Genomic DNA, 25,812 nt, shown 5'->3' with positions numbered 1-25,812 from the left:
CCTTCTCCAGGGACACAGAGATAGGCACAATTTTATAGTGATGCTATACTGCAATCTTTTTATTTTCTTCTCAAATACGGTAGAGATCTTAAATTAATACCAACTTACACTAATTTTAAGTGCTACCCAATAGCCACTGTGGAGATGTACTACACAATATATTCATCTAATATCCTATTGATGGACATTTGGATTATTTCTAATTTCTTGGTATTATAAATAATTTTGCAATGTACAATCGTGTATATTCATTTTTGCAAATTTATCCTATTACCACTGTAGACCAAAATTCTAAAAGTAGAATTGCTGCCTCAACGACATACACATTATAAATTTTGACATGTACTGGCAAATTGCCTACCAGGAAGGTTGAGCCAACATATACTGCTGACAGAACCTGTTTCTCCCATATCTTAGGCAGCTACAGGTTTTGCCAATCTTGCCAGTCTAGAGGCAAAAAATGATCTCACTTGCTCAATGTTTACTAGTGGGATTGTGTATTTTCCATTTCCACTTTTGTGAACTATCTACTGTGTCCTTTTGCCCAGTTTTTGACTGTTACCTTGAAAACCAGTAAGTGCTTATTATGTTAGTGTAACCATGGTACTCATGTCTTACCTGTTGCAAACTGAGAATAAGTGTCTTTGCACACTGAATTTTGTCTATCTGTCTTGTTTTACTCATTGTTTCTTTGATGATATCACCATAGTCGTTATAATACTAGAAAAGAAATTTGAATAAATTAGGGCTTTGTCTCTTAAAACTATTGGACAATAAGACTAATTTTAGGTTAGGCACATAAACATATTACAAGAATATATTTAGCTAAAATTAGGACTTCAAAGACACGTAAGAATGTTACTGAAACTTTATTATGATCTTTAAGCACAATCTCTAACATCAGTAAATTCAGAAATATCAGACAGTTAAGATCTAATTCACATTAAGTTCTAGAGTTGATTTTAAGGAGGTATAGTGTATAAAAATAATTAAGCATTCAGATTTTCAGAACTATTAGGTTGGTGCAAAAGTAACCGCGGTTTTGCACTTTTGAACTTTGCTGTTTGATATTAGAATACACTCTTAAATAAATGTGGTTGCTATATATCATTTTAATGCACATTTCTCAGTTTGTGTTTTTTTTCCCAATGAGTTATTACTTGCCATTTATTTTAGAGTAGGGAAATGATGTTAAAACAAAAAGCAAAGTCAAGCGATTTTCTTATTTGAGTTCAAAATGAGTCATGAAGCAGCGGAGACAACTCACAACATCAACAATGCATTTGGCCCAGGACAGCAAATGAACATACAGTGCAGTGGTAGTTCAAGAAGTTTTGCAAAGACAAGAGCCTAGAAGATGAGGAGCGCGGTGGCCGGCCTTCAGAAGTTGACAACAACCAACTGAGAGCCATCATCGAAGCTGATCCTCTTACAACTACTCAGGAAGCAGCCCAACAACTCAACGTCGACCATTCTATGGTCATTTGGCATTTAAAGCAAACTGGAAAGGTGAAACAGCTTGACAAGAGGGTGCCTCACGAGCTAACTGAAAATCAAAAAAACCATCGTTTTGAAGTGTCTATTGTCTTCTCTTATTCTACACAACAACAACAAACCAATTCTTGATCAGATTGTGACATGCAATGAAAAGTGGATATATGAGACAAACAGCGACAACCAGCTCAGTGGCTGGACTGAGACACTCGGAAGCACTTCTGAAAGCCAAACTTGCACCAAAAAAAAAGGTCATAGTCACTGTTTGGTGGTATGTGGCCAGTCTGATCCACTACAGCTTTCTGAATCCTGGCAAAATCATTACATCTGAGAAGTATGCTCAGCAATTGATGAGATGCACTGAAAACTGCACTGCCTGTAACCGGCACTGATCAACAGAAAGGGCCCAATTCTTCTCCATGACAATGCCTTGACCCCACGTCACACAATCAACACTTCAAAAATTCAACGCATAAAAAAAAATTTGAATGAATTGGGCTATGAAGTTTTGTCTCATCCACCATATTCGCCTGACCTCTTGCCAACTGACTACCAAGCATCTCGATTTTTGGCAGGGAAAACGCTTCCACAACCAGCAGGAGGCAGAAAATGCTTTCCAAGAGTTCGTCAAATCCCAAAGCATGGATTTTTATGCTACAGGAATAAACAAACTTATTTCTCATTGGCAAAAATGTGTTGACTCTAATGGCTCCTATTTTGATTAATATTATGTTTGAGCCTAGTTATAATGATTTAAATTCATGGTTCAAATCCGCAATTACTTTTTCACCAACCTAATATTAAGTCAATGAATATTATCATAGTTACTTTCATAACTTATTCATTGCTAATGGCATGTATTTCATGAGCAGTTTCGAAATTTATTGATTTCCATATAGAAACTAACAGTCTGTTAACATTTAAAAGAAAAGTTACTGTCAAGTGAAGTTGCTCAGTCATGTCCGACTCTTTGTGATCCCATGGACTGTAGCCTGCCAGGCTCCTCCATCCATGAGATTTTCCAGGCAAGAATACTGGAGTGGGTTGCCATTTCCTTCTCCCGGGGATCTTCCCGATCCACGGATTGAATCCGGGTCTCCTGCATTACAGGAAGACCAGACTCTACTGTCTAAGCCACCAGGGAATCCCCAAAGTTACTGTATGTGGCATTTAAATCACACACTGCACATGATTTTTTTTTCTTATTTAAGATTTTACATAACTACCAGAGATAACAGGATAACCACGCCCCTACATGACTAACAAAACTGACTTTAATCTAGAATACCTATGTCTAAAAGTTTAAAACTTGCAAAGTGACTTCAAAAACCACCAGTTTAAAAAAAAAAATTTAACAAGTATCATGCCAAATAAGTTTCAAAGTTATTTGAATGCTTCTATTATTTCAATTATTATTGAAATAATATGTATTATTCTATTCTATTATTCTATTATTTCAAAGTTATTAATACTTCTATCACATAGGAAACTATTCCAAAGAAGAATTAACTGGGTTTTGATAAGTGTATTACATATTCTGTAAAATCAAAGGCTTAAAAATTTTACATTTATAATTAGATTTTACTTGAAAAAGGATTACAGGAAAATTATCATGCCGTATTTAGTCACGTTCTGTTAGTACAATCAGTAATATCCTTTCTACTACTACTTAAAAGTTAAAGAATCTCACATATATTTATGATGCTTGTGAATAACCTACTGTCAATCTAAGCAGATTTTCAGAGCTTAAGAAACTTTAACTATCACAGTGCAACAGATAAAGAAAGGCAGGATACAAAAGGTATTGAGTTACTCAAGGTCACAAGCTGCATAGTAACCAAGTTGAAACTATATTATCTAATTCTCTGACTCCTAAAACATTTTTTACGTTACATCAAGCAGGGGAGTGACACCATTCTGTTGTTTTAAATTAAATCACAAATGCAATTTCTATTAATGACAGTTAATCTAAGACTAGCTGTTTGCAATATTCCAAACACAAATGAACTCAATAAACCCAAAATGCCCATTGATAGAGTGGAGGTATGAAAAAATGTTACTGAAAATGTTAAATATTTTAAGAGATTTCTTTTGCACTACAAAAGTAACTTAACTATTAAAAAATTCAATGGTAACCAAACATAAAAGCAATATAAAAATATCTTGTTATCCACTTTTCAATTTTACCTTCATATACTGCTTGAAGATATCTGCAGCTGTATTCATCTCCACCACAGTATATACAATTAGCTTACAAAATGCTGCAAGTAAATTTCTCCTTTTGTGCAGCGCTTCAATTTTACTGGCTTCATCCTCCTGCTGACCATCTGGGGGAAAAAAGTTTCAAACATTAAGCCATCTGTATAGATATATATAAATAAATAACTTTATTTTTATTTTGGAGAATGTGAAAAATAAAGAAAAAAATTAAATAAAATAAAAATTATAACCACTCAATATCGTCATGAATGACCAGCCCATTTATTCCAATAGAAAAAAATTTTTGATGTCAAATCAGAAGGCTGTTTGATGAGCATGGAACGGGAACAAGTGGGCTGAGTCAAAGGAACTGATGCTTAGCAAAGTCAGGCTAAGCTTGCCTAACATAGAAGCATGTCTAACCCATTGATCTACTTCCCTAATAGAATAGTTTGACAATGAGACCTGCATATTCACTATCTGTTGGGTAAGGTTTTTCTTCCCTAGGGGCAGACAACCTTAGAAATTGTCCTATCCCTTCTAAAGATGACCCCACCTCACCTAGAGCCCAACTTCCATTGACAGATACTTCCTTTATACATATTACAGATATTCAGTTAGACTGGCCGAGAAATCATTCTTTTTAAGGGAACTTCACATATTTCTCCTCTGATTAATTATGTGAGATCTTGATATTTAATTATCAAAGGGATAAAATTATTTCCAAATTCATAGTTGAGAAAGCCAGACTGCAGCTGCCAAGTACTGCCAAAGGATTTTCAATTTGATCCTGTAAATAAAATTGTGATGATGCCTTTTACATAAAAAGCTATGCAAAGAATTTTCCTCTTGACAAATTTTATAAATGAAATTACTTATATCAAAAATATTGTGTATAAAATAAGAACTCTTTCTAAGAAAGTATTTACTTCACCCTGTCTCCGATAATCCTTGATAACTGCTCATTAATAAAAACCAAATGTTGAGACTAGGAATTTAAGACAGACCATCCAAAAAGTTTCTGTTATGAAAACTGCCTATTCCAGAATGCCCAAGTCATTTTCTTAGAAACCTAAAATGTACTGTTTATTCTCATTAAAGAGTACATTGAACATACAAGCTAACTTTTTCTTAATGACTCTCTGATTATAAATGGATTTCTATACAATATTGTTCCAATCATTGTTTGGTACTGCTCTCAAGAACTGGAGGGATATAAGACTTACTCCCCCTACAGACTAAGTTACTTAGATATTAAGAGGTTTTTTTTGAGTCCTTTTGAAAGTTTTCTTCACTTCTTATCGAAAATTAGCTACTTTTTTCTCCTGTAGGGATTAAAGAATGTTAGAGAAGTATCTAACACACTGGGCCTTTCATAGATGTCAGTTGCCATTATTATATGTTGTCAGAGCCTCTAGAAGCATTGCCTATTTTACCCTCCCCTTCTAATCTGATGTGGGCTAACAAATCAAATAACCATGGGTCTACAATATCTGGGGTTAGATGAGTATGAAAAGCAATGGAAACGATCATATGTTGCTGGTGGGAGGATAAAAAAATAAAACTACTTTGGAGAATAATTTGGCAACATGTGGTACAGTTTAAAATGCACACAGACTATATACTCTAGCACTTCCACTCAGGTATACACAAGCACACCTCAGAGATACTGCAGGTTTGATGAGACCACCATGAAGTGAATACCACACTAAGATGAATCACCTGAATTTTTTGGTTTCCCAGTTCATATAAAAGTTATGTTTATACTATACTAAGTCTTACTAAGTATGTAATAGCATTCTGTCTAAAACATGTATGTACCTTAATTTAAAAACACTTCATTGCTAAAAAATGCTAATCATTACATAAGCTTTCATGTAAACTGCAATAGTAACAACAAAGATCACTGATCACAAATCACCATGATAAATGGAAAAATTTGAAATGTGCAAAAATTGCCAAAATATGACATAGAAACATGAAGTGAACAAATGTTGTTGGAAAAATGGCATTCACAGACTTACCTGATGCAAAGTTGTCACAAGCCTTCAATTTGTAAAACTACACATTATCTATAAAAGTGCAATAAAAGGAGGTATGCCTGTACACTAGAAAAGCATCTGCACATGTGCTCAGGAGATAATTATAAGAACATTTTTGCAATATTATTTATAATAGAGGAAAAAAATAGAAAAAAACTAGATGTTCATCAATATGAAAATGGATAACATGTGGTTAATTCATATCACACAATATTCAGCAGTCAGGATGAATAAACTATAACCACATGTCAACACTGATAAATTTCAAAAATGATGTTAATTCAAAAAACCAAGATGTAAATTAAATGCTCAACATGATACCATTTATGTGGAAGCCAGCAACAGAAAATAAACTATATATTCTTAAAAGACACATAAACTCCTGGTAAAATAGAATTAAAATGCAGAGGCACAATAAACACCAAATTCAAGATAGCGGTTATTTCTAGGGAAAAACAATAATGGGATTGGGGAGGGATACAAACAAGGGCTTCTTTTTTTTTCTATGCTTTATTCCTTTAAAAAACAAATCTGAAACAAGGCAAAATTTAACAAATGCTGGTGGTTGGTCTATATAAATGTGTTATATTTTATTCTTTTCCACAGAACTAGAATATATTTCATTTTTAAAGTGTAAATAGAAAAACACAGTCCAAGGAGGTAAAGCAGAGTGTAATTCCAGGAATCTCCAGAAAATTCAGGAGTATTGGCAAGCTTATTCTCACTCCTCTTCCCTATGGTCTAAATGAATTTGAGGTAGTCTGCAACTAACAAAAGGGTCATAGACAAAAACTGATTTTATATCAGTGTTTGGAATATACGTTTATTGATAGAAGTTTTAAAAACTCCAACTCATCTTTTAGGATCCATTGCAGATGTTAGCCTGTTTCAATGGTGTTTTGACTCTGACAGAACAGTAAGAACTTTCTCTAAATGTCCATAACATTTTGTACATGTCTCTGCTACTTATCAAGTTACATAATAATAATTTGCTTTTAGAAATGTCTTTTCTACTTGAATTCTTAAAAGACTACATCTCATTTTTTTAAAAAATTCACAGCATCTTAGTATACTGCCTGCTGACTAATAAATATCAAATTAATGTCAAAAATAAAGTATAACTAAACCAAGAGCTGGAAGTGAATAGTGGAAAATTCTAAGTATATAAACTTTAGTACATGGATTTTTGATTATCTGTTTTGCCTATTTTGATTTCTCAATCCTGTTCGAGTTAAGTTTGTGATTCTTGAGAACAAAATATTGATGTTATATATCCTTCGGGCTTAATGTCAAATTAAAAACAAACCCAGAAAGAAGTCACCAAATGTTATGTTTTTCCACGATTTCTTGTTCAAGTAAGGCATGGTGGTGGTGGTGGTGGTGGTTTAGTCACCAAGTCGTGTCCGACTCTTGCGACCCCATAGACTGTAGCCCACCAGGCTCCTCTGTCCAAGGGATTCTCCAGGCAAGAATACTGGAGTGGGTTGCCATTTCCTTCCCCAGGGGATATCCCCCACCCAGGAAACAAACCCCGGTCTCCTGAACTGCAGGCAGATTCTTTACCAACTGACCTATGACAGAAGCCCAAGTAAGGCATCCGTGTATGCAATCAGAGTACAAAGAGTAACAATGCCGAGGCTCTTCTGACTGTTTACCTGTAACATTCTGTATTGCCCCACACTTTAACGGAAAAACGATGCTATGAAAGTATACAACAAAAATGTCACTTTAACATTTTTTTTTCTGCTCTAGTTACTTGAATATTGGCATTACTAATGATTAAGGGGAAAGTGAAGTAAATTTTATTGATTACCTACCTACATGCCCAGGCACTACACTAGTCACTTTGCACAATGTAATTAACTCATACAGTTCTGTAGGTAGCTACAAATTAGAAAAACAAAACTCACAACTAGTGAGAAATGATATTTCATTGTCTTTATGTTACAAGGAATGAATACAAAAATGCACTGGAAAATGCACCTGCCTTTCATGTTTAAGAATAAAATATGAAATAGTAGTATAACATTTTACAGTGTTGCTAAATTTGATTTATGGTAGATACACAAATTTAACAAAAAGATGGCAATAAAATTACCTGCACTGTTATTGTCATCATCCTGTTCAATGAAGACATGATCCAGAATAAAGCTGAGCAACTCAGACTGCAATGAAGAATCAGGGGTGTAAACTAATGGCTCTAACATGTCACGCCCTCCTGACATAATCTGATGGCTGAAGATCATCAAAATATCACATAGAATAGTGAAGGCCTATTATAAAAAAAAAGGGGGGGATAGCATGCCATAAACCGAAGTTTTTCACAAACGGCCACAAATAACTTACATATTTAACATGGAAATAAAATCCAACTCTCTGCATTTGAAACTCAGTAAAGCAATGGCTATTAAGACTTTCCTAAGACTTTAAGAGTGAAATTTTTGCAACAATAACTACTGATATTTGCACTGTGATCTACTAAATGCAAGGTAATTTCACAAATATTCTTTTTAATTTTCAGTAACTTTTAAGTGATTTGTACAATATGTTAATATCATCAAAATATGCAGTCAGAACTCAATCGCATATCTTCTGACTCCAAATCCCACACTAAACCACAATGTCTCATGATATACATTCTCAAATATGAATTAATGTATAAACTTGATACCATTCTTCTCTTCTATGGAAGAAAAACACTTAAGCCAAGAAGATGGATATCTCCTAGAAGATCTCTTAGAAGAGAGATCACAAAATCCTATTGTCAATATGTATGGTGATTAAGTAGAAAACACATAATAACCAAGTATGGGCCTGCGAACTAATCACCACCAGGCAAAGCAGATCTTAATAATAGCTTTGCCTTTTTTGGAACTAACCCCATTTATTTTTTTTTCTCTTATGCTTTTGTCTCTTCTTTTGGTCTCTTCCGCTCATTTTATTACTACAGAAATAATTTATACCAATCAGGATATTTGAGTTTACAAATTTTTGCAACATACACAGTAAGTATACAAAGTCGTAAGCATGGTGACATTTACTAATTAGGTGAACTGGCAGATCTTGTGAGCTAACCAGGACATATCCCTGGAGGCTGTTAGGAAGACTAATAATACACATGTTATTTAATAACCAAATAGGTAATCTTCAAGTCTTAAAAAACTGATTATACATAAAGGAGATTACACACAATAACCAATAAGGAACTATGTGAAATAAGGAATATTAAGCTGAATTTCTTGGTAGCCTATGAAAATATATCAAGTAATATTTCACGTATTAAGTTTGGATCAGTGTCTACTTCATTAAAAGGGCTTCCCAGGTGATGCAGTGGTAAAGAATCCGCCTGCCAATGCAGGAGACACAGGTTCGATCCCTGGGTTGGGAAGATGCCCTGGAGGAGGAAATGGCAATCCCCTCTAGTACTCTTGCCTGTAAAATCCCATGGACAGAGGACCCTGGTGGGCTACAGTCCATGGCGTTGCAGAGAATCAGATATGACTGAGCAACTGAGTGCGCCTACATGTACACACACACACAGATATACTTCATTAAAATCCTATTATAAGATTTTAACTATAAAATAATTTCACTATTGATACCTTCTGAAATTCTGTACCTCTTATCAGAATTGTAGAGAAGAAAATTAAAGTCCCAAGTCCTTTATTGTCACAGTTCAAAACTAAATAGGCTCTCGGTCCCAGGATCAGAATTTATTTTACAGATGGGAAAACTACCCATGGCACTAGGTAACAATGCATTTTCAGAATGAGAAAGTTGGCAGGAATGGAATTAAGAGGGCATATGAGGTGGGAAGGTAACACTTTGAGGACAGGGAAGTGATTAAAATTTTTATTTCAGACAAAGTCCACATAAGAAAAATAACTTTACACAATCAGGACAGGCAGGAATGCCAAGATCTGATAATATTCTCAGAGATAACAAAACCGGATGGACCTTTCCCCTCCCTGAGGCAGACTTGCCATACCTGTTGCTTTCAGGAATAACTTACATAACTGCATACACCTACTGTGTATATATGGGTTTGTTGACCAAGTGTGGCATAAAGAAACAGTAACACAGAATGACTGCAATATGAGACTAATCGATAATGCTCCAAATGGACTTAATATTACTTAATCCATTTTTGAGCATGGGATATACACAGACAAATACAAGATACTTCTAGTTTGCCCAATTTTAGTATTACTTAAATTTTCTATATTAGTTCAAATATTTGTTCAGGGTTGCTTACAAAAGATTGCTATCTATAGTAGTTACTAACCTGTTCTTTAACAGTAGTATTCACATTGGTCAGGTAATGCTGACATATTTGACAGAATACCCTCATCTGTTTCTTTAAACGCAACAAGTCCTCCTTGAAAAAAATTTAACAATAACATTTTAAAATACTGTATTAAAAACTCATTCGGTATTTAAGATATTTTAAATTACATAAAGATCATCACATACTTAATTGTGCTAACTTTTTACATTAGATTTAAATTCTTCCTTAGCATTTATCAAAAAGGAAAACAAAAACCACTTTTAAAATCTCAACAAATTGCACGTTAAAAATACCAAGTACATTAACAGATAAAATCCTAAATGATCTTTAGAATGAGAAAAACCATATATGACTATATATGGCTATCCATATAAATCCACTGCTTCAGAATGTTTAACAGGATTTACACTCCATCCTTGCTTTGTAATTTGATGGCTGGCCAAGTGATGAATGGAATAAATTAAATGATTTTAAAAAAGGGGACAGTATCTTTCATTTGTAGGATACTGATTGTGCTTTTAAAAACAGAGAGAGGCCTAACAAAAATTAGTTTCATGGTATTACTCCATTTAAGGAAAACAAGAACAATATAAGTCTCTAGTAAACCTACACTAAAAGGATGAATCTTTTTCTAGATTTTTTTAAATAAACTTTTTTCTTTTTATAGATATTTACAAATTAATTTAAAATAGAAAAATACTCTATAAAGATCATCCACACTACTTTATTTGAGGCATTACCTTTGCCCATCTCCTGATACTGAATGCCAAACGACAGAATATCAGTACACATTCAGTGTATGTAATAGACAAGTTAAAATAACAGATTTAACTTGGAGATCGCTTTGGTAAAGAAAACTCAACCAAGTTCAGCATAATAGTTTTGCATATAATAACCTTCATTTTTACCCTTTTTTCCCCCCTCTCCTAAACGTATTATCTTTTTCCCATGTTAATTTTTAACTCAATGCTTTTGATTTAGGTGAGCAATCATATCTGCTAATACATAGTCACTGGACCTACTACAAGTTTGATATTGAATTAAATAAAGTTTTTGAGGGTCTGACAAAAAGTACACTATTTTAACAGTACTATATTGTTTTTTGCAAGAGGCAAATATCCATCTGTAGATATAACAGCATCATGTACTTAAAAAGCTCAAAAAATTCTAAAGTTATTCTGTGATTTTATGTAAAACAAACTTATCGAGAGGATTCCTTCTTGAGGAAAATAACTACAAACAACTAATTCTACATCTTACAGAAATCACCTAATGTTTATAAAAATGTGCTCAAATAATATTTAAGGCAACATCTACTGCAACAAGTACGATGTTTAAGTTTCTAATTTACAAATGAAGAAGTACTATTTAGTTCAATTACTAAACACTTCAATGATTACAATTATGGATAAAATGTTGAAAGTTCTATGACCTAGTAGCTAAGCACACTGCACTCAACCACAAAGTGATTTTTTATGAATTTGGAACATCAGTAGAGAGATCTGAGTATGAATAAGATGATCCCCAAACAATACCAAGGTATAAGATCTAGGGACAGGTAGCTTGTAATAATTAACTTATGGAACCCAATAGCTGTATCTGTATGTTTTGAAGGTTCTTGGTCATGATTTACAAAATCAGTTCTTCATGCATCCAGAACTTTTGAGAATGATGTGGAAATCCATAAATTATGCCACCTACAAATGTGACTTTTTATTTTAAAACCATTCTCTAAACAAATGTTAAATGTTCTTTCACGGAATGTATATCAAACTACAAATAATTATTTTTAAAAGTATACATGCCTAAATAGAAGATAAGCAAGACTTTACTGAAATAATCGGTCTTATGTTTAAGTTTGCTGAAAACTGAGTAATATTTACTAAAGACGCCACTGAAGCACCACAAACCTTTGTAGAGCTGCTTTCAGTTATCTTTGCAAGCTGCCAAAGGATTACATAGTGAGTACACTGCAATGCGTGAATAACAATCTATAAAGGAACAAAAAGAACACAATTACATTTTAAAAATCACATATCTTCATTCTCAAAGTGAAATATATAACTTGTAAATAAATAAAAACCTGTTCAGGCATGTCTCCATTTTCAATTCCGGTTTTCAATAGTTTGTAATTACAAGCAAACAAATCCCACTTTGAAAGATCATGGGCACTGTAAAAAAAGAATTAGGTTATATTAAAAATTTAAGCTTAATCACATCTGTTCTGGACTTGACTGCTAACAGAATACTGTTAAAGTAAAACACAGTAAACTTCCTAACATGTACCCAAAAGAACAAAAAAATGTGTACTTTAAAAAAGTGTATTAGTTGAATTTTTTTTTTGTTTCTTATATTCAAAGTATGACTCCAAACACTTTTTTCCCAAAAGCACAAGAAACCCAGCAAAAATTATGACATTATTATAATCCCAAAACATGCAAGTTGGTTCTGATTTTGATAGTTTTAAAAAATCAGAAACTTTAAGATTCAACTTACTTATGAAAAGCAGTGATTCGCTTCAATGTTGACAATACCTGATATGCATCATCTTCATCAGGTTCTTCGCCCTATAAATGTTAATTATACCATATTAAACATTAATAATTACAAAAGTGAAAAATCTTAAGCTATTACATTTATGATACCAAAAAAGAAAGAATAACATAAACGATCACAGTAATATCTTTTTCGACCCATCTCCCAGAATAATGAAAATAAAAACAAAAATAAACAAAGAAGACCTATTTAAACTCAAAAGCTTTTGCGTAGCACTGTTCATGTATTCTTTACCTTTATATGTTGATTATATATGAATGTTGTGTCAGTCACAAACTTGGCAGAAAATTGAATTCAAATAAAGATGGTTCAAACAAAAAAAAAAAGAAAACAATAAACAAAACACCACCCACAGACTGGAGAAAATATTTGCAAATAATGTGATCAACAAGGAGTTAGTCTCCAAAATTACAAACAGCTCATGATGTTTAACATCATCAAAACAAACAACTGAATCAAAAAACAGGCAGAAGAACTAAATAGACATTTCTCCAAAGAAGACATACAGATGGCCAAGAGGCACATGAAAAGACTTTCAACATTGTTAATTATTAAGAGGAACACAAATCAAAACTATAATGAGGTATCACTTCACCTCAGTCAAAATGGCTACCAATAAAAAATCTATAAACAATAAATGCTGAAGAGGGTGTGGAGAAGGGAATCTTTGTGGGAACTCTTTGTGGGATGAAACCTGGTATAGCCACTATGGAGAACAGTAAGAAGGTTCCTAAAAAAACTAAAAGTAGAGCTATCATATGATCCAGCAATCCCACTCCTTGGAAGGTACCCAGAGAAAAACACGGTCTGAAAGGATATATGCACCCCAGTGTTCGTTGCAGCACTGTTAACAGTAGTCAAGACACAGAAGCAACCTGAATGTCCATCAGACAGAGGAATGGATAAAGAAGATGTGGTACATATATACAATGGAATATTACTCAGCCATTAAAAAGAATGAAGTAATGCCATTTACAGCAACATGGATGGACCTAGATATTGTCATGCTGAGTAAAGTAAGTCAGAGAGAGAAGGAGAAATACATGACATCCCTTATGTGCAGAATCTTAAAAGAAATGATACAAATGAACTTACTTACAAAACAGAAACAGACCAGGTGGGAGAAGGATGGAGGGAAAGGCTAGGTAGGGAGTTTGGGATGGACAGGTACACACTGCTATATTTAAAATGGCTAACTGTATAGGTTCTACTGGATAGCACATGGAAATCTGCTCAATGTTATGTGGCAGCATGGATGGGAGAGGAGTTTAGAGGGAGAATGAATACATGTATATGTATGCCTAAGTTTCTTTGTTGTCCACCTAAAACTAACACATCATTGTTAATTGGCTACATTCCAATGTAAACCTTTTTTTTTTTTTTAAAAAAAAAAAGAATCATATCCAGCCAAGGGTAGTCATTAAAATTTTTAACTGAAAATGTAATCATTGTACATCAAAATATTTACACAAACTTCCAATTAAGCAAAACTTAGTAAGTATAAAATGTTACACAGAGAAATAAGAAAGTTTAAGAACTAATTGTTAAACAAAATAACTGGACATTACAATAGTCCGTATCATTTTCGCAGCATTTATGACAAAAGTGATGTGGAAAAACCTAAATGCAATAATCTGAGAATCATGAGTTTTTACTTTATGCAAATCAACTAAACTGTTGAGTATATCTTTCCAGAAAAGATAAAAACCACAATATAAATACAAGTGTATTTGAATATTGTGCTTAAGCCTCTTTGGAAATAGAACTGAACAATGAAACACCAAAATGAACAGCTGCTGTAATTTATCAAGGCTTTATAATATCAAAGATCATAAATAAATCAACTTCCAAACCATTAAGAAATAACCCAATTTTTGAAGTTACATGGAAACAATCTTGCTCAACTTTTCTGTTCCCTATTCCCTAACAGCCTCCTGGTTAAACTAAACCCTGGAAACTTTCCAGATCATTTCTTTAAATTAAAAAAAAGGGAAAGGTGTTAATTTTGCTTTCACCATCTCTTAAGTTACAGATTCTTGCCACCTCCCTCTCTTGGTGGAGAAAAAACAAAATCATAGAACAGAAAGTCTGAATGTCTTTTCAACATACTACTAAGGACTATCACCAAGACTGTGACTGACCTGGTTATGGAGAGGGTAGGGGTGGGTGGGGCCACAGTGGGGGACAACTGACAGAATACTTGTAGTACATACCTCTTGCAGAAAATCTTCAAGAAGCCGGTTAAATTTATCTGCCAACTCATCTATCAGTTGACTTCTTGAAATATCTACTCTGTTGAAAATTGTGAACTCTTCATTACAGAGTGCATGGTAAGTTTTAGAACATGCTTCCAAAACATCTGTATCTGTGTGCTTCTCTACAATATTCCGGATCTGTCGTAATAAGGCATCCAAATGCTGCAAAATCAAAGTTTCTTCATTAAAACTAAGGCATGTATGATGACAGGCATAAAATGACTGCACAACTGGGATGAAAAGCTTCAAATACAGTAACTTTACAACAGTAGCACACACATTTTAAGTTTTTCTAGTCAAGTAAAAAAATGCACTAATCCACGCAAACTTATTTCCCCTACTTCAACAGGAATAATATTATCTGTCTCACAGGCCTTTGGTAAGATGTTAATACATATAAATATATATGTTCCTGGAACATATTAAATGCATTCAATGAATGTTAGCTGTTTCATTTTGCAATTGTTCTTATCCAGTTACCCACCTCCAATCTCCATAAATGGTCAGTGACATAGTAACATAATGTCTAGGAAGGAGGGTATTGCTATCAACATGAATCAAAGGGAAACCTCATTAGTGCCATTCTCTAAATCCAACTTATCTAAAATATATAAGGCATACAATATATAGGCTTCCTTTATATTAAATGCTATAAAAACATATTTCAAAAAATATAAATAAGCAATATGATGGGATGAACTATATTAACAATTTTTCTTCAAGGTTTATTATATACTGAAACACCCTACCTTTTCTAATCGTCCAGTGGTATATATTTCCAAATCAAAGTACTGTGGCAACTGCAACAAGTTAGTCACCTTTTCAGCATCTATAGAGTACTTTGAAACAAAAAAAATCATGTCAAAAACATCACAATTATGGTAAGGAAATATTACGATAAGTAGAAAATTCTGTATGGCATTTCCAAACAAAACCTGTAATTTCTTAACAACAATCTTGATACCGACACAAACTTACCTTAGCTAATAACTGAGGAAGGGCCACAGCAAAAAGTTCAGTGATTTTTGTCCTGTCATCCAACTGGGTCTTCTTCTCCTTTGCTGTAAGCACCTAAGGAAACACAACAAAGTTTCCAAGTATTTATTAATAATCCCATTAACACTGTTAGGTGCTCAAGTTTAAATATTCAAAGTAAGTAATAAAATGACATTTTAAATGACGGATACAAAAATTTCTACTATAAAACTTGAAACCCAGAAGAAACAAAGAGAATAGCCTGCACATTATTTTTTTAAAAAACTTTGAATAGTTCTAGAGACAAAATCAATACCAAATTAGACTAACCAACCCTAACTTTGGATGAAAAGAAAAGCAGCTAGGAAATACAGTTTATTAGTTTATATAGTCATGGAAGTGAGTAGGATTTCAGTCAACTGTAAGTTGTGCCATGATCCATGGGTTATGAATTCAATATAATTAACTACTAGCAATTAAAGAAGAAGAACAACAACAACAAAAAAGAGAATTGAGAAAAAAAAAAAAAAAAAAAGAGAATTGAATGCATCATGTAAGTTGCAATATTGTAACTTACATAACTGCTTCAGTTACATACAAAAACACATATACATATGTGTACTAGGTCACAATATAAAAATTATTTTTGTGCTTCACAAAGTTTGAAAGCCTGTGCAACTGTTGGTCTACAATACATGTGAACTTTGAAATAATGCATTAAAATTTAGTCCCAGGAAACAGAAATTTCCCCCATTTTAATGAATGATGCTCTTACTTTTATTAAAAGAAAGTAAATCTGTAAATAAATCACAACAGACAAATATACCATTCTAAAATGATGCACAGCAAGCAATCTTTACAGGGACTAACAATCACTGTAGTAAACTAACAAAGAATCTTACAGAAGGAATGCAGACTTCCCAAACTGCTAATGCTTTAAAATTTACTTCTAACATATTTATAAGCAAAGATCACCTAAAAAATAAAATTTAAGATTCAAAAATTTGATTATATACCTACAAATAAGAACTTAAAAAAAGATATTAAAAAAGAGACATATAATTTAGAACACTGAAAATATGTTGGCGTACCCTTTTTCCTGTCCCTCTCCCCACAGGAGGATGACATTCAGCAGCTTGTCTAATGGTACAAAGCATTATTTCAATCAGAGCACTCTCTTGTCTGTCTGTTAGCGCTGGGAAAAAAATAATCAGAAAGAGTTAACCTATTTTTTTTCTCTATACGCCATTTATAATCATTACATAACAGTTCTTGTGCCTGTGACAGAATCTGGCCTAAGTACTAAAGAAAATCCTATTACTGTATCACAAAAAGGATCAGAACAAGTTAAAACTTACTAAACATTATAAATCTGTAAACCACCAGTCCACAATTTGAGAAATGAAAATATGAACAGATGCAAAAAAAAAAAAAAAATACAATAAAACATCTTAAATATTGACAGGAACTATACCTTTCTAATATTCATGTGTATGAAAACAAAATTATCCAAAGACTTTGAATCAACTATTTTAATGCTAAAATGGAATAAGTAAAATCTGTTTTCAAAATTACCTAGACAACAAAAACACCATAATTAAACATCCTTACCTTCCTCTCCACTAAGTGGCTCCTCCAGCAACAAGCTATTCATACATTCCCAGTCTTTCAGCAGCTCAGTAGCACAGTCCCACATGCTATCCACAAGGTATGCTGCATGCTCATGTAACTAAAATTTAAAAAAAACAATGTGCTCTTAGACAAATATCATACTAGCCTTAATCAAAAGAATGGAAGCTTTGTTGGCACCACACACAAACTCAAACAACAATGTTTTTTAAAGTCAAGGAGAAGAAAGGAAAGAGAAGAATTGCCTTAGCTTGCTAAGTGTAAGTAAACACTGTTAGGTATTACCATTTCTCATGATAATCATTAATATGAAAATTGTTTTTGAAGAGACTATATGCATGCATTTAGTTATTACCTGACTCAAAAGAGTCATCCCGTTTGAAGTCTCACCCACGGAGAGGACGCACTTCCTGGGACCCTTTCCCAATTGGGACTCCAGATGTGCTGTGACACAGGACTTTTAAGCACTATTTAAGTCTGAATGTTGGTCAAAACCCAATTTGGTGATGTACTTTCTGCTCTATTTCTCTTTTCTTTTAATGTTAGTATATTGAAAGTAAGCTAGGTCATTCTTTCATAAATATCTGTACTATTTATTTGTATATAAGGAGTGACTTATTTTGTTAACAAATCCTTTGAACCTGAAATCAAAGTATAAACTTTCTGCAAAACATTAATTGGCACTGTGAGCAGGATTTGTGAGACAAAATGCCACTCTTTAAGGGAAAAAAGAGATTAAGGTTGATGAAGTTTTTATTCCCAGAGTGGAAGATTCACCTTATTGCTCGTTACCTAGTGAATGGGATTCATTGAACTGTGTGAGAATTGGAACCTTAAATTTCGCAGTTTGTGCTGATTGAGAAAGGTTAAGAATGTGCCGTGCTAGGTGAAAGCCTGGATGGTCCTCTCCCTAACTTAAGGTACATGAATTTAACTTAAAATTATCTAACAAGAAGTTAGACATAATTGGAAAAAGAATTATGTGATTTTTGAGGACTGTCCATGTTACAATGCCAAAATTATATTTTAGTTGATCAAATAAATCACTGTTTAAGTCGGCTCTCCCAGTGTCCCCCACTCCCCTTTCTTTCTCCTTTCTTTGTCCTGTTGCTACCTTACACCCCTCCATCTGCCTGTCTCCCTCTCCATCAGCTAATCCCCTTCTAACATTTCCTATCCATCAGTGGGGGGAGGGGAAGCCCAACTTCTTCCACTCCTTCTGCACTTTAGCAAATTTTTTTTCCTGCCCTGTTCAGAGTCAACTTGAGCACTACTTGGTCAATATTTTAGCTATAAAACTATGGCTACAGAAACAAAAGATTGCCAGGAGAAATATCAATAACCTCAGATATGCAGATGACACCACCCTTATGGCAGAAAGCGAAGAAGAACTAAAGAGCCTCTTGATGAAAGTGAAACAGGAGAGTGAAAAAGTTGGCTTAAAGCTCAACATGCAAAAAACTAAGATCATGGCATCTGGTCCCATCACTTCATGGGAAATAGATGAGGAAACTGGAAACAGTGTCAGACTTTATTTTTGGGGGTTCCAAAATTACTGCAGATGGTGACTGCAGCCATGAAATTAAAAGACGCTTACTCCTTGGAAGGAAAGTTATGACCAACCTAGATAGCATATTAAAAAACAGAGACATTACTTTGCCAACAAACGTCCATCTGGTCAAGGCTATGGTTTTTCCAGTGGTAATGTATGGATGTGAGAGTTGGACTATAAAGAAAGCTGAGGGCCAAAGTATTGATGCTTTTGAACTGTGGTGATGGAGAAGACTCTTTGAGAATTCCTTGGACTGCAAGGAGATCCAACCAGTTCATCCTAAAGGAAATCAGTTCTGAATATTCATTGGAAGGACTGATACTGAAGCTGAAACTCCAATACTTTGGCCACCTGATGTGAAGAACTGACTCACTGGAAAAGACTGTGATACTGGGAAAGATTGAGGGCAAGAAGAGAAGGGGACGACAGAGGATGAGATGGTTGGATGGCATCACCGACTCAATGGACATGAGTTGAGTTTGAGTAAACTCGGGGAGTTGGTGATGGACAGGGAGGCCTGGCGTGCTATAGTCCATGGGGTCGCAAGAGTCGGTCTCAACTGAACTGAACAGAAAGGCAAGATGACTTTTTTGGCACAGGATGGCCATGGTATTCTTTAGACTCTGGAGAAAACTGGTTAAAATGATTTTTTTTCCCTTTGCAACTGCAAAACCAGTTCCTCTTACATATGCAATTAAAAAGAGCTAGCTTTTTACATGGAGAAGGCAATGGCACCCCACTCCAGTACTTTTGCTAGAAAATCCTATGGACAGAGGAGCCTGGTAGGTTGCAGTCCATGGGGTCGCTAGAGTCGGACACAACTGAGCGACTTAACTTTCACTTTTCACTTTGATGCATTGGAGAAGGAAATGGCAACCCACTCCAGTGTTCTTGCCTGGAGAGTCCCAGGGACGGGGGAGCCTGGTGGGCTGCCGTCTATGGGGTCTCACAGAGTCGGACACGACTGAAGCAACTTAGCAGCAGCAGCAGCAGCTTTTTACAAAGGCCTGCCTAGAAAAAAGCTTGAAGTTAACCTTTGCCTGGGCTTTCCAGATGGTACTAGTGGTAAAGAATCTGTCTGCTAATGACAGGAGATGCAAGAGACATGGGTTCAATCCCTGGGTTTGGAAGATGCCCTCAAGGATTCCCCTGGACAGAGGAATTTAACTTACAATTGGAGCCCTGGTGGGCTACAGTCCATGGCGTCACAAAGAGTTTGAGAGGACAGAAGCAATTTAGGACGGCACACAACCTTTGGCATGTCCTTGAAATACAGAGCCCAATTTGCCTGAGACCTCAGCTTTGGGCAAATGGAAATTTCAAGCCAATAAAAAAAAACAAATAAATAAAGGAAAAGAGAGAAAAGAGTCAAGGAGACATTTTAAATCTCAAGTGGAAAACTATGAGATCCTCTGTATGTCTGTCTGGATTTATCTATGTCTCAGTGTGTGTCTTTGTTTTTGGATAATATGAGGTTAATTTGTAAATGAGCTCTAATTCAACTGGCTTAAAGAAAAGTAAGCGCTTACAAATCAAACAATTACAAGAGAAATTAACCTAAATGAATTTCAGCTTCACGTGAGCTGCGACATATTCAATATTAAATATCTAGTATTAATGCTTGTTTGTAAATCTAATTAAGACATGTCTGAGTCATCAACATTGTGTAATACTTTTATCGTGCCTAGGTTTAATGCAAGCTAAATTTGTCAACAAGGAAAGTAACTCGAGTGAAGAAACTTTTTAAAAAAAAGAAAAACAGAAATGGAACAAGAGCTTTTAGATAAACTCTATTAAGAATAATTACACTTAAGGAACGGCTGTCTAAAATAGTTTCTCTAGATAGGGGTAACTTGAATTTCTATGCTTGTGCTAAACTAAGTGATAAACATTTATTGAAATTTTTCCAAAATTCATTTCAATTCATTTCCAAATAAAATAAAATTTTGAAACATTAATTACTGAACACTAACTTCCTCTTACAGAGAAACTAAAGAGATTTTAGACTGTTAATGAATATGTTTGGTGCCATCCTGAGATGTTGTCTGTAAGAAAGCAAATGCTTTTAGAAATTAAAACTGGTACTTATGTTCACCAATCTACAGAATGCTAATATTAAGGGCAGTTCATGGTCTCTTAGGGAAAATAAGTTAGGTTAAAAAAGAAAAAAAAAAAAGAAAGAAAAAAGGTATGAGAAATGAAATTGCATTTTATTAAGAAAAAAGAAAGTAGGTCTGACTTACAGGTGGCTGTTTCTAAAAAAAACAAAGTTATTAAGAAAAAAAGAGAGGCTTTATGGAGAGTGGACCCCAAGAAAAGAGTTTTGCACATAATACAAGTTTCTTGAGATGTTGAACTGCCTTTGATAATGGATTTTAAGTTTCTTTACCTCTGGAGTGATCTGTTCTATGTTTACCTTTGAACTCTTTTTTTAACTTTTGGCTAATCTTGTGCTAACTTTGGTTGTTTACCAATGACCTATATACTATCTAACGGTTATAAATCCTATTGACATTTTTGGCAAAACTTACTAAAATTAAATTCTAATGAAGTTCTTTTGACCTCTAGCTGGCTTTAGGATGCTTCAGAGGGCCCCTGAGAAATCCCAAAGAGAGGTATTAAAATACCTGGGTTAATTTGACATGTTAAATTACATGGGAAATACTGTTGGAGGGGTGATAGATCTTCTGAGGTTATACTGTATGGTTGCTATTACTACTATAGATATCCTGAAATTATGTGGAATTCATAAAGATATGATATGTCCTGATAAAATGTTGTCAATTACAATTCTAGTTATCATATTCAAGTGTTACACATCACACCAATGACCAGATTGCTTTGTCAACTGCAATACAATCAGATTTTAAACATGCCTTCAATGGTTTCACTCCGATGCCTTTTAAAGAATACTGCTACTTCTTCAAAATTTATGGAAAAGACTTTTCTAATATTAACCAGACAAACAAATTTTGTTATTAACAGTAAGCTGGTACCAAACTGGTATTTGGTTTTCTCTCTTTGTTAAGAGAACAAAGTTTGCTTAGAATATGGCTTTTGACAAGATTGTGAATTTCTGTGCCTTTAAGTGATTTATATTTGTTTTTAAAATCTTTTGTTATTTTGGTAAAGTAAGCAAGCATTCTCTATGAAGATTATGGTACATGTAGATAAAGCTTCTTCTGCTTCTACAAAATTAACCCCTCCCTGTCAAACTACTGCTATCCTAATGCCCTTAAAACATGGCAAATAGTCTACTCCTAAATTGGGGAATTTCAAATGGGTAAGCAACAGCTGTAAATCAGTCAGTCAGGGCTATGGGAAATCCAAGACTGCCACTTGGCTTTTCCTGGCTCCCTGACAAACCTCATTTTTATTTGATGGGATAAAGCATTCCCTGACTGCAGGGTTAATGCCCTCACAATGAAAAATGTTTATGTTTCACTGAACATTAAACCCTAGTTTTGTTCTTCACTTCTGAGATAGTCCTTGTTGTTATATTACTAAAAATTTAATTAAGTTGTTAAAAGGACACTCTAATTTTGTTTCTAAAGCTTGTATCAGCAGTCAAGCTTTAGATAAAGATTAAATGCTCCATGATGTACAAACAGGGGATTATCACCTGGATATAATCATTTAACTAAGTTAGATGACCTTGGGTATACTGAGCTATACCAAATGAAAGTTCTTGACTTAAATTCTTGCTTGCGACCTTACTAATAACTGCTAATTGTATTATTTTCTATGTTGCCTGTTTCACAACATTGTTGTCTTTTACATTTCCAAGTATGTGACTGAGCCACTGATAAAATAATGATATATACAGTTCCAGAGAACTTGGCATCTGAGGGGGACTACTTCCAAGACCACACATAGATTTTCCAAGGATGCTCAGGTTAATGGTATAAAGTGAAGTGAAAGTGAAAGTCACTCAGTCGTGTCTGCCTCTTTGCGGACAGGCCAGAATTCTCCAGGCCAGAATACTGGAGTGGGTAACCTTTCCCTTCTCCAGGGGATCTTCCCAACCCAAGGATCAAACCCAGGTCCACTGCATTGCAGGCGCATTCTTTACCAGCTGAGCCACAAAGGAAGTCCAATGATATAAAATGGTATAGTATTTACACATAACCTACTCTCATCCTTTCATATACTTTAAATCAACTCTAGATAACTTATAATATGTAATACAATGCAAATACTATGTGAATAGTTGACTGCTGCTGCTGCGTCACTTCAGTCGTGTCCAACTCTGTGTGACCCCACAGACAACAGCCCACCAGGCTCCCCCGTCCCTGGGATTCTCCAGGCAAGAACACTGGAGCGGGTTGCCATTTCCTTCTCTAATGCATGAAAGTGGAAAGTGAAAGTGAAGTCGCTCAGTCGTGTCTGACTCTTCGCGACCCCATGGACTGCAGCCTACCAGGCTCCTCCATCCATGGGATTTTCCAGGCAAGAGTACTGGAGTGGGGTGCCACTGCCTTCTCCAACAGTTGACAGTGCATGGCAAATTCAAGTTTGGCTTTTTCAAACTTCTGGAGTTTTTAAAAAAATATTTTCAATCCACTATTGGTTGAATCCCCCGTTGGCTGAATCTGCACTGAGATGGGGGGTGGCAATTGTATTACATAAGTGAACTACTCTCAGTTATAAAATACACTACAAATATATTGTAACATAATGGGAGTGGTAATGATTATGTAAAACATAAAATACATGATTACTTATCAATTCACTGACTTCCCTGGTGGCTCAGATGGTAAAAGCATCTGCCTACAATGCGGGAGACCTGGGTTCGATCCCTGGGTCGGGAAGATTCCCGGGAGAAGGAAATGGCAATCGACTCCAGTACTCTTGCCTGGAAAATCCCATGGACGGAAGAGCCTGATAGACTACAGTCCATGGGGTCGCAAAGTCAGGCACGACTGAGTGACTTCACTTTCACTTTATAAATTCACTATGTAAGTAAATCATTTCTCTTCAGTGTGTGAAAGGGCCCTACAGCTATCCAACACATTTTAGGAGACAAGCATTACCATGATACCAAAACCCATCAAAGACATTATACTTTATAATACACACACATACCAACACATTGCATGAACATGGAGAAAACACTCTCAAAAAAATCAATAAACTGAAACCAACCACACACTTATAGACAATCAATCTTTGACAAATGAGAATAGAATATACAATGGAAAAAAGACAGTCTCTTCAGCAAGTGGTGTTGGGAAAGCTTGACAGCCTCAAGTAAACCAAAGAAGCTAGAACACACCCTCTTCACCACACACAGAAATAAACTCAAAATGGCTTAAAGACTTAAATATAAGACAGGACAACATAAAACTCCCAGAAGAAAACATTCTCTGACATAAATCATAGCAATGTGTTCTTAGGTCACTCTCTCAAGGCAAAGAAATACAAACAAAAATAAAGAAATGCAACCTATTCAAACTTATAAGCTTTTGCACAGCAAACGAAAGCATAAGCACAATGAAAATATAACCTAATGACTGGGAGAAAACATTTGCAAACAATGTGATGGACAAGGGCTTAATTGACAGAATATACAAACAACTCATACAACTCAATATCAAAAAAACAAACAATCTAATCAAAAATGGACAGAAGACCTAAACAGATATTTCTCCAAAACCATAGAGGTGGCCAATAGGCACATGAAAAGAAGCTTATCATTGCTAATTATTTGAGAAATGCAAATCAAAACTACAGTGAGGTACCACCTCACACTGGTCAGAATGGCCATGTCTACAAATAATAAAAGGCTGAAAGGATGTGGAGAAAAGGGAACCCTCCTACACTGTTGGTGCAGTCAATATGGAAAACAGTATGGAGATTCCTCAAAAAACTAAAAACAGAGTTGCCATATAATTCAGCAATCCCACTCCTGGGCATATATCCAGAGAAAACTATAATTTGAAAAGATGCATGCACCCCTATGTTCATAGCAGCACTATTTTCAATTAGCAAGATATGGAAACAAATTAAATGTCCATCAACACATGAATGGAAGACGTGATATAGGGACTTCCCTAGCAGTTCGGTTGTTAAGATAATAAAATAATGCTATTTGCAACAACATGGATGGACCTAGAGATTAGCATACTAAGCAGTCAGAAAGAAAAAGACAAATACCACATGGTATCACTTGTATGTAGAATCTAAAATATGATACAAACAAATCTACAAAACAAAAACAGACTTAGAGACATAGAGAATAGACTTGTGGTTGCCAAGGCAGAGAAGAGGTGGGGAAGAAAAGAAATTGGTGCTTGGGATTAGCAGATGCAAGCCATTATATATAAGAGGGGTAAAAAAGAAGATTCTAGTACAGCACAGGGAAGTATATTTAATATCCTTTGATAAACCATAACGAAAAAAAAATGTGAAAAGTATGTATGTGTGTCACTGTATATAAACTGATTCACTTTGCTGAATCAATTATGTTTCAATAAAATTTAAAAAAGACTTCTCAGCAAAAGAAGGGGTAGGAGGAAACATCCTCAATATAATAAGGAGCTACACAACACCTGTAACTAACAACATAATTAATGCTGAAATACTGGATGCTTTTCCCTTAAGATCAGGAACAATCCAAATCTATCCTCTCTCACCACTTCTAGTCAACATTCTACTAAATGTCCTAGCCAGTACAATAAGGCTGGAGAAACTAATGGCAAGAATGTAGGAAAGGAAAAAGTAAAATTATCACTACTTGCAAATGACTTGATTGCATATTACAGAAAATCCTAAGAATTTTAATAAAAACTTACGTTAAAAGTGAATTTAGCAAAACTGCAA

General features: G+C 34.7%; 1 protein-coding gene across 5 annotated transcripts in view; it reads right to left on the bottom strand.

The window, feature by feature from the left end:
• Positions 1-25,812, bottom strand: part of STAG2 (stromal antigen 2) — a 130,397-nt gene that overhangs the window by 21,589 nt on the left and 82,996 nt on the right. For all 5 annotated transcript variants that reach the window (XM_025276230.3, XM_025276231.2, XM_044937211.1 and 2 more), the window contains exons 15-26: positions 17,421-17,538; positions 16,901-17,004; positions 15,813-15,905; positions 15,584-15,673; positions 14,793-14,996; positions 12,520-12,590; positions 12,107-12,194; positions 11,934-12,014; positions 10,021-10,113; positions 7,834-8,008; positions 3,682-3,821; positions 619-720 (exon numbers count right to left, since the gene is read on the bottom strand). In XM_025276230.3, the coding sequence (XP_025132015.1) occupies positions 619-720; positions 3,682-3,821; positions 7,834-8,008; positions 10,021-10,113; positions 11,934-12,014; positions 12,107-12,194; positions 12,520-12,590; positions 14,793-14,996; positions 15,584-15,673; positions 15,813-15,905; positions 16,901-17,004; positions 17,421-17,538 (1,359 nt within the window). The remainder of the gene's footprint in view (positions 1-618; positions 721-3,681; positions 3,822-7,833; positions 8,009-10,020; positions 10,114-11,933; positions 12,015-12,106; positions 12,195-12,519; positions 12,591-14,792; positions 14,997-15,583; positions 15,674-15,812; positions 15,906-16,900; positions 17,005-17,420; positions 17,539-25,812) is intronic.

This window comes from Bubalus bubalis, chromosome X (assembly GCF_019923935.1).
Source record: "Bubalus bubalis isolate 160015118507 breed Murrah chromosome X, NDDB_SH_1, whole genome shotgun sequence".
NCBI classification, from domain to species: Eukaryota; Metazoa; Chordata; class Mammalia; order Artiodactyla; family Bovidae; genus Bubalus; species Bubalus bubalis.
This window is presented reverse-complemented; position numbering and strand designations above follow the sequence as displayed.